Source organism: Phoenix dactylifera, chromosome 1 (assembly GCF_009389715.1).
Source record: "Phoenix dactylifera cultivar Barhee BC4 chromosome 1, palm_55x_up_171113_PBpolish2nd_filt_p, whole genome shotgun sequence".
Classification (NCBI taxonomy): domain Eukaryota; kingdom Viridiplantae; phylum Streptophyta; class Magnoliopsida; order Arecales; family Arecaceae; genus Phoenix; species Phoenix dactylifera.
The window spans coordinates 19,901,996-19,911,013 of record NC_052392.1 but is presented as its reverse complement, the minus strand read 5'-3'; the positions used below and the strand labels follow the sequence as shown (position 1 = coordinate 19,911,013).

At 39.7% G+C, this 9,018-nt stretch overlaps 1 protein-coding gene across 1 annotated transcript; it reads left to right on the top strand.

Annotated features, from left to right (window-relative positions):
* Positions 1-2,716: 2,716 nt before the first annotated feature.
* Positions 2,717-6,976, top strand: LOC103701678 (enolase 1, chloroplastic). Its single transcript, XM_008783835.4, has 7 exons — positions 2,717-3,533; positions 3,736-4,043; positions 4,278-4,432; positions 4,526-4,843; positions 5,798-5,944; positions 6,054-6,104; positions 6,544-6,976. The coding sequence occupies exons 1-7, from the start codon at positions 3,103-3,105 to the stop codon at positions 6,607-6,609; spliced, it is 1,476 nt and encodes a 491-aa protein (XP_008782057.1). The 5' UTR covers positions 2,717-3,102; the 3' UTR covers positions 6,610-6,976.
* Positions 6,977-9,018: the final 2,042 nt, after the last annotated feature.

The window sequence follows — 9,018 nt, the reverse complement described above, 5'->3', positions numbered from 1 at the left end:
CAAAAAAAAAAGAAGAAAAATCTCCATCCTATATATTAGTGACAAAATTCCTATTTCACTTTTTACATTTTTGTTCCGTATGATTCATTGATTTCAATTGAATCTCGATGATGAGACATTTTTATCTCATTTTAAGTTCTAGTGATGGGTATGGCGTGAATTTCATATTCTGAAATATTTTATAGAAATGTTAAATATTTCTAAATTGTAGAACAATTTTATTGTTCTATATTTTGGATTTAGAATTTTAGAGTTTTTATTTTTATGAAAAGAATGATTCAATAGTTAGGCCAGTTTCCTATGTAAACCAATAAGTACATCCTATAAAAACCAGATACTTGGTTGAGACTTTTTTTGTTCTGTGATTGATTTGGTCAAATTTTTGGTTTTGCATTTTAGTTTAGGCATTATATATCTACAATGCCACAGATTTTCAACCAATGTCACTCACTATTATAGTCCTGCTACCAAACAACAGTTTTGTTATTCTTGGTTCTGGAAATTGATTGCAAGAAGTCTGATTCTACTTTATTTATGATTGGATTTTCAAATTAGACTTATTTGAAATTTTTGAATATACTCTGAACAATATCTTGCTGTTGGTCCAGTTGTATTGAGATTTCTTGATATTTCATATTTTTAGTACTTATTAAGCATAACTTTGTAATGTAGAATATTTGGTATGCAATAAAATTATCAAAAAAAAAAATCTTAAATCATGAAATTGAAATATTTTATATCTTTACTATATTTGTTTTTTCCTTTTTATGTTTACACAACTGCATCATTCAAAATGGTTGTTGAATCTGGGCCTCATGCTTTTTGTAACAAACCAAGACCTCATCTAAAATGGGGTCTTAACATACTCTCTTCGTTTAAGCATTGACGTCCTCGTCGGACTAAGAGTTTAAATTTATATAAATATAAGCACATGCGCCACGATAGATCTGTGGTCAGTCTCAATGGTTCCGTGCTGCAGTGTCCGCTTGGATGCCATTTGTAACAACTCAGAATCTAATCTAAAATAGCTAGCCGAAAGGTATTATTTGGGTTCCTTGATCCTGTATAAGTACTGAAGATCTATCCAGTGAATAATCGATATGGGACTAAATATATGTCCGCACAGATCCTCACACTTTTCATGGTATCGTGAGGGCAATGGCTTTTAAGGCTTGCGAGGAGTGTAAGCGACTGGGACATGTGAACGTACCAGCTTTTTTTCTCGCTGGTTGAACTAGTTACAAGGGTTGGATCTGACTTGCCCTTGGATGAGCAAGCGCCCATTAATAGAGCTATGGACGCGAAGTTGCCTTATGAAGAAGAAGATGTTGAACTTTATCCAAAAAATGTATGTTTTCATTCTATTTTATTTTTCGAATTTTTATTTTATATTTATTGTAGTCAATTAAGTGTCACACCGATTTGTTCAAAAGTTTGTAATCCTCACTTGCTACTCATGAAAAAAAAAATACTCAGACAAATCAATTGAAAGCTGGAAATGCAAGGATCATGATATTGTTGCGACCACTTGGGGCTAGATCTTTGAAATTGTCCACCCAGCATTCTGCATCATCCATGGGGCTATAACAGCCAGTGTTTTGGGCGCTCAATCCGACTTGAAACGTGATATATATCAAGGATTAGACCGATGAGTCTAACATAGTCAGGAGCCAAGAGCGAGATTACCACTTACTAGCAATTACAGACGGAAATTAACCTAAAATTCCAAATATATCTGATAATCTTTAGTGTAGAAATCCTGATTCAACAACTTAAACCTAGGCCAGACGTTAAAAGAGAGATTTGACCCAATCTGAACTATTGACTAATAGGTCAGTTCGACTCGATCCAGTCGCAGGCAAGTTCAATTGGTCTATTGAGTGGTTGAGTTGCCCACTACATGCTTCCAGCTCCAGGCATTGTAGCTGTAATTTGATGACCCAAAGCTGATTCCCCTTAATATCATATGTGCAGAAGGCTCCGAAGAAAGTAAGTTCCCTGCAAAATAACTTTGTTCGATGGAAGCCTTCCTCCTTTTTCAGCACAATCAGTAGGCAGCAGCAGCTGGACTTTGTGGACTTCACGAGTGCTAGACTCGCGCTCGTAGACTTTGGTATTAACATTAGTAGTTTTTTTTCTTCTCGGGACAAATAACAAAAGCGTGCAACATAAACATGGTGAACATAAACAGATACAAACAAACTTTGTTCAGTTTGAGGTCTTGCACGGTCTGATGGGTTGTTCTATTGATTGGTTGGACCCGTCTCTTATCATAGCTACGCTTGTTGTGGCGCAAACCATGAGAAATCGTGCACTTGAATCCATAGCTGAACGTTCTCATGGAAATAGGAACTAAACCGCAGATGTATGAGCTGGAGGTCCAGGTTCAACCAATATACTCGCTTAATACATTGGATCTACTGACGGACTTAAATTTCGGAGCAACGTGACGTGATGACGGCCCTTCTCGTCAAGCACAGCCGGGGACGAGCAATCCTGGTTGAGTCCCGACCCACATTCTTCTCGTTACAATTTTTTTTCTTTTTTTTTTTTGGTACACAGACAGCTCACACTAGTTACATATGAGCACTGTCTATACTTCGTAGAAATGAAGAAATAAATACAAAATGTGTTCTAATTTTTTTTTCAAAGTAATGAACAGCAAAGAAATCAACAACTTTATTCGGCTGCATGATAGGAAAAATATCACACTTCCATGGTAGTTGCCGTGCGTCCTCTAAAAATGGATAGCCGAACACCTCCGGCTCCTGTGAAATTCAAACCATCTTCTTCACCGAGTCCTCCAAGGTGATGTACCGGGCCTCAAAAACTCCCCTCGTTTCTTCACCTACCCATTCCTTTCTGGTACCGTCAGCATCCTTCCACCTAACTACCACAATACAACGTACTTCGCCCAAAGCAAACGCCAGCCCCTCTGCTATGATCGCCCGTTGACGGACCTATCGAAGCCGCCGCCTCCCCGGTTTACTTCTCCCTCTCTTCCTACAAAACAAAACGATCCCAGCTCTCTCTCTCTCTCTCTCTCTCTCTCTTTGTATCCCATAAATCCTATTCTTCATTCCCTCCGTTCCGCCCTCGCCGATGGCTCTCACCCCATCCAATCTCCTCCAAAACCCCTTCCTCTCTTCCAAACCCCAATCCCCCTCCCCCTTCCTATCCTCCTCTCGCTCCTCCCTCCCGTCTCTCTCTCGCTCCAGATCTCGCCCTCTCGAGATCAGAAACTCCATCGCCGCTGCCCCCTCGCCGGCCGCCAAGGCCGTGAACGAGTGCGCCATCAAATCGGTGAAGGCGAGGCAGATCATAGACAGTAGGGGGAACCCCACGGTCGAGGTCGATCTCGTCACCGACGCTCTCTACCGCTCGGCGGTTCCCAGCGGGGCTTCTACTGGGATCTACGAGGCGCTCGAGCTCAGGGATGGCGACAAGAACGTCTATGGCGGCAAAGGAGTCCTCAATGCCGTGAAGAACATCAACGAAGTCCTGGCCCCGAGGCTCATCGGCGTCGATGTCAGGCGAGTCTAGATTCATAATCTATCTTGAATTATTATTATTACGTTACCAAGAAGGGAAGATGGAACATGAAAATAAAATAGCTCCAAAGATTCTTGCTTGATTACAAACTTGAAAATTGTTCTCAGCTTGAGTTTTTTCCCCCTCTTCTTCTTTTGTTTTCATTTCTTTTCTAAAGTTTTTTTTTCTTGCGCATCCTTATAGGAACCAAGCTGATGTTGATGGGATCATGCTTGAGATTGATGGAACTCTAAATAAATCGAAACTGGGTGTTAACGCCATTCTTGGGGTTTCTCTGAGTGTGTGCCGGGCTGGCGCAGGGGCCAAGGGAGTTCCTTTGTATAGGCACATTCAGGAACTGGCTGGAACGAAGGAACTTGTTATGCCTGTCCCGGCTTTCAATGTGATAAATGGTGGTAGTCATGCGGGTAACAATTTGGCAATGCAAGAGTTTATGATTCTGCCAGTAGGTGCAACTTCATTTGCCGAGGCTCTCCGTATGGGCAGTGAAGGTAATCAAGTTTACTTCCATGTTATACTTTAATTCTTCATCGACTCAATAACATCCGTGTCAAGAAACAACAAGTGTTTATTATTTGCTTTTCACATCATCCCACTAATTTAGTCGAATATTTTGTTATTTTGCAACTCTGCTCATTGTCGCTTGGTTAGTTCTTTCATTGAATTTCAGCGGTTGCTGCTGAAAAGCAGCCGAAGTAGTAAATATATTTGTATACTTGTGACAGTTTATCATACTCTGAAGGGCATTATTAAGGCAAAATATGGGCAAGATGCTTGCAATGTCGGAGATGAAGGTGGCTTTGCACCCAATGTTCAAGACAACAGGGAGGGTCTGGTCCTGCTTATAGATGCTATTGAAAAGGCTGGTTACACTGGAAAGGTAGAAGCACGATAGTATGTCTTGTCATCTAGGATGGGTGGTTGATATTATAGCAAACTTTTCCTCTTACCAGTTTTTTTCTGCTGAGAGCAGATCAAAATAGGAATGGATGTAGCAGCTTCAGAGTTCTTCACAAAGGATGGGAGATATGATCTGAATTTTAAGAAGCAGCCAAATGATGGAGCCTATGTTCACACGGCTCAAAGCCTTGGTGAACTGTATAAAGAGTTTATCAGAGATTTCCCTATTGTATCTATTGAGGATCCCTTTGACCAAGATGACTGGAGCTCTTGGGCATCACTGCAGTCTTCAGTCGACATGCAACTAGTGGGGGATGATTTACTGGTTACCAATCCGAAGAGGATTGCTGAGGCAATTCAGAAGAAGGCTTGCAATGGTTTGCTATTAAAAGTAAGCATTTTAGATCTATTATATAACTATCGAATCAAGTTTCTGATTACATAAATGCGTATATTTTTAGCTATACAGGGATTGACCTGAATTTATTAATATTTGTTAAAAATTGCAAGGCTTTGCTGAAATATGTGTAATACCTAAGTTTAATTTGATTGCTCGGAAACAATAGATATGTTGTGCGGCCCCCCCCCCCGGGTCAATTTTCTTCGTTCCATTCTTTTTTTCTCTTAATAATTTCAAAAAGAGTGTATTGATCATAAATTTGCACATGTTTGTATCTAGAAATATAGGTCGGTACAGGACCTCTCTAGAAGGTTTGTGCTACCAAGTAATGTAACATTGTGTTGCACATAGTTTTTGGATTTGAACAAATTTACAGAATGACTTTCTATAACTGAGCAGTCCCTCCTTATACTTATGTTTGATTTTGTTATACCTATGAAGTGAGTTGAACAGTTTATTCTTTGCCATTAACAAATGACGCCTTGCATTGCTGCTCATCTTTATTGTACTTGTAGTAGATAAGATATTCGGTAAAGGAGAGATTTGTTGTTTTTGGAAACAACAACAAATGAATACACTCTTGAAACAGAAAGATTAGTGGTTATTTTATAATATTAGATAAATGTGGTTGAACCTTGGTGCAACGGTACTTAGAGGCCATGTTCGAAACATGGAAATGACCTCTCTTCACGGGGGTAAGGCTGCACATACTTGACTCTCCCCAAATCCCACAATAGCAGGGAGACTTACGCACTAGGCTGCCCTTTTTTTGTAATATTAGGTAAATGCCTGCTCAGATGTTCATGGTATGTCTGTATTTAAAGTCTAGTTACTCATGCATTGAATAATTATACTATCTCAGCCTGGGGATAACTAGCCAACTTTTGGTTCTTAAATATGATCAATTACTTGGTGTTGAGCACTTAAATTCGATATACCATACAGGTTAATCAGATTGGCACTGTTACCGAATCCATGAAAGCTGCACGTGATTCAAGGGCTGCTGGCTGGGGAGTAATGGTCAGCCACCGTAGTGGTGAGACAGAAGATAATTTTATTGCAGATCTCTCTGTTGGGCTGGCAAGTGGACAGGCATGATCTCTGATACTCCAGATCTTTGTTAAAAAAATATCTTATTGTTGCAGCTGATTGTTTCAATGGTTACACAGTTTGACCTTTGCTTGCCTCTTCTGACCTACAGATCAAAACTGGAGCTCCCTGCCGTAGTGAGCGGTTGGCAAAGTATAATCAGGTAATAAAGATATTGCTGTTCTTTTATGTGATTTTCTCCTAGGAGGTTGTCTATTTTGTATGAATTTCTACACTTAAAATGAACACCTGGCCATACTAGAGTAGATTGGTAGGAAGGTATTCACTGTCTTGCAAATATATGTGGGTGCACAGCATGGATGTAGACATATATAAGTATCCAGACTGATGTATTCTAAGAGGTTATTTTACTTCATATGTTGTAAGAATTCCACAATCCCCTTGCCCCACCAACCTGCTGTGCTATCTTTTAATTGAGTAGGCTGTCTGAAGTCCATTTTAAAGATTACAGACTTATAGTTTCTGAAGCAAGTAGGAGGAGCCTCTTTGTTTGTGTCAGTAAACTGTAACACAACTGTAACCAATGCCACATTCTTTTTTATTTCCATCTTGTAAAATACAATTGTATTTTTGTTGTGTAGCTTTTGCGCATTGAGGAGGAGCTCGGAAATGTGCGGTATGCTGGTGCAGCTTTCAGATCTCCATAGCTGCTGATACAAGGAAGTTTGCATTCTGAATGGAAATAAGGTACTGGACCAAACTCATCTCAAGTAAGAAGTCTGCTGTAGGTCTACAAGAGAGGCCCAAATATTTTGTGGCTTGCCTTGGATGCATTCTGAAGGGGTCATTTCTTGCTGATTGCTGAATTCTTTTTTCTCGAGAGATAGCTTGAGTGTTATCATATTTTGTTCCAGTCTTGCTCGATGAAGTTACTAGCTGGAATTGGGCTCCATTGCTTTCTGTTTACTGTGTGCTGCATCTGTTTGTAACTTTCGCTGGCAATTTTGAATCCTTTACTTGAGATGGGAATTTGGATTAAAGTTGATCAACTGTAGCTCGTCTTACTGGTGCTTATGTGTTACACATAGTTTGTTTCATCCAGTCCGTTGTTAGCAATCTGACAAAACAATGAAATGAAGGTTTTAGGCTAGTGGATGTACCCTTTTCTAAAATCTGACCGAGGGAAGGTCACATACTTTCCCAGATAAAACAAAGACAATACATTTTCAGAGTTTTATCAAGTAGAAAAAAGTAAAATGCACTTGCCAGAGGGAAGATACCTGGTAACAGTGTTGAACAAGTACACCAAGGCAGACCTACACATGGTCATCATGGTCTTAGAAAAGTAAAAGAAGACAAATGACAACATCTTTTTACAGTTTTTAGACTGGCACGGGAAGTGCCACCCGTGATTTTTTTCTTAAATGCATCATCTACTGTCATTGGTTGTTAATCCCAGCCTAGATTTAATTAAATTAATGGTGGGTATGTGATGCAAATTACACATTTTTGTCAAGACATGAACTTCTTCCATCTAGCATCTGATTAAAATTTTTTTTCTGATGTCTATAACTTGATGAATATGCTTCCAGTTTTAAGTGGTAAAGCTGCTCTTTCCCTTGAACCCAGCAAAAATGAATAAAGGTGGGTATATTTATTAAAGATGGAAGTATTCACTAGAATGATGGTTAAAGAATGGTGGAGTTGGGGCCTTGGAGCTTGCAGATACGGTCCTCAGTCCTTCCCCATTGTATGTTCGTAGATAAGTAGAAGTCTATTAGGTATATGTTGGTGTTAGCTTGGTTTTGTGGATGCTGCAATTTACTAATGAATAACTCCATGCTTTTGGATCATTATTTAGAGTAGCTGGCTGCGTTGTCTTCCCAATAGCATCTTATTTTTAAAGGGGATATCCTCAGTCCTTTATCAATCTTTTAACATGTCCGGCAATTAAACGCACAGTTCATTGAGTTGACTTTCATTGCTAAGGGCTTCAATTCATCTAGTAACAGATGGGAAGCCAAGGTAACACAAGGAGCTACATCATGATACCCGATTTCTTGTTTTATGGAACATGTTTCTCTCGTAGATACGGTCATGAACATTGTCTTGCACAAATTTTCTTTTTCTTGATGAGTTGGGGAACTTCTTGTTTTGCATAATAAAACCTTACCTTAAAATCGAGTCTCCTAGTCCATGTACTAATACAGTGAACCTTTGGTGATGTATCTTGCCCTGGTTCATCCTACATACAACTAAATCTCGATGATTTCTTTCTTTCTTTCTTTCTTTCTTTTTTGATTAAAGAAAAGGTTCATAGACGATGCACTGCACAACGAGGAATGCTCTCCTCTAAATACCGATGATCGCTTAAACCCTGTTGAAGGCGGGATTGAATCCCAAATCATTGGTACAACCGCCAAATGTTTTACCAACTCCCAAATATGTATTAAAGTTCTGGATAATCCGTCCTGGTTTAGTAACAAAGCCGACAAGGTTTAAGTTTGTTCAGTGTGCGTAGCCAAACTCAAGTCATTAATGCGTAGAGATTTGTATTCGCAAGCTGGACTCGAATCCTAGATTTGATGATCATAGTCAGAACTGGCTAGTAGGTTGGATCAAACCATGATCCAAGACCAGGATCTGACGTGACCTGTCCTGCAATGCTGGGCCTGTAATCAGACTCCCATCTTCTTGTTCTTTTTTTATTGTCAGAAACATGCTGACGGCCCTTACAATCCATTATTATTTTTTTGGCCTAAGTTAGTGTTGTCCTCATTTCAAGTAATATTTGGGTCGGATCAGATCCTGTTAGGATCAATTGCTACCGTTATTTTTTTTTTATTTGAACAATTACTCTACACAAAATCGAAATAAGTAGTCTCTGAAATCAAAGATCAAATATCCTCCGGGCCCTGTTGCAGCACAGAATGATCTAACCAACACTGGTTTCTGGTTGATCCCGTCGAAGAGGGCATTCGGCGGAATACGACGGGCAATAGCCGTCCTGCAATGGTCCGGCTATCTTTTCTTGGTCTGTTTCAATTTTATCAGCCTGGACCCCTAATTTGAGAATAGGGTCAGGTCCCAGTTTGGTACAAGATCGGGGCTGACCC

Coding starts and splice junctions, on each gene's coding strand:
- LOC103701678 (XM_008783835.4), top strand. CDS start 3,103: ATGGCTCTCACCCCATCCAATCTCCTCCAAAACCCCTTCCTCTCTTCC. Junction 3,534..3,735: donor CTCATCGGCGTCGATGTCAG/GCGAGTCTAGAT, acceptor GCATCCTTATAG/GAACCAAGCTGATGTTGATG. Junction 6,105..6,543: donor GGTTGGCAAAGTATAATCAG/GTAATAAAGATA, acceptor TTTGTTGTGTAG/CTTTTGCGCATTGAGGAGGA.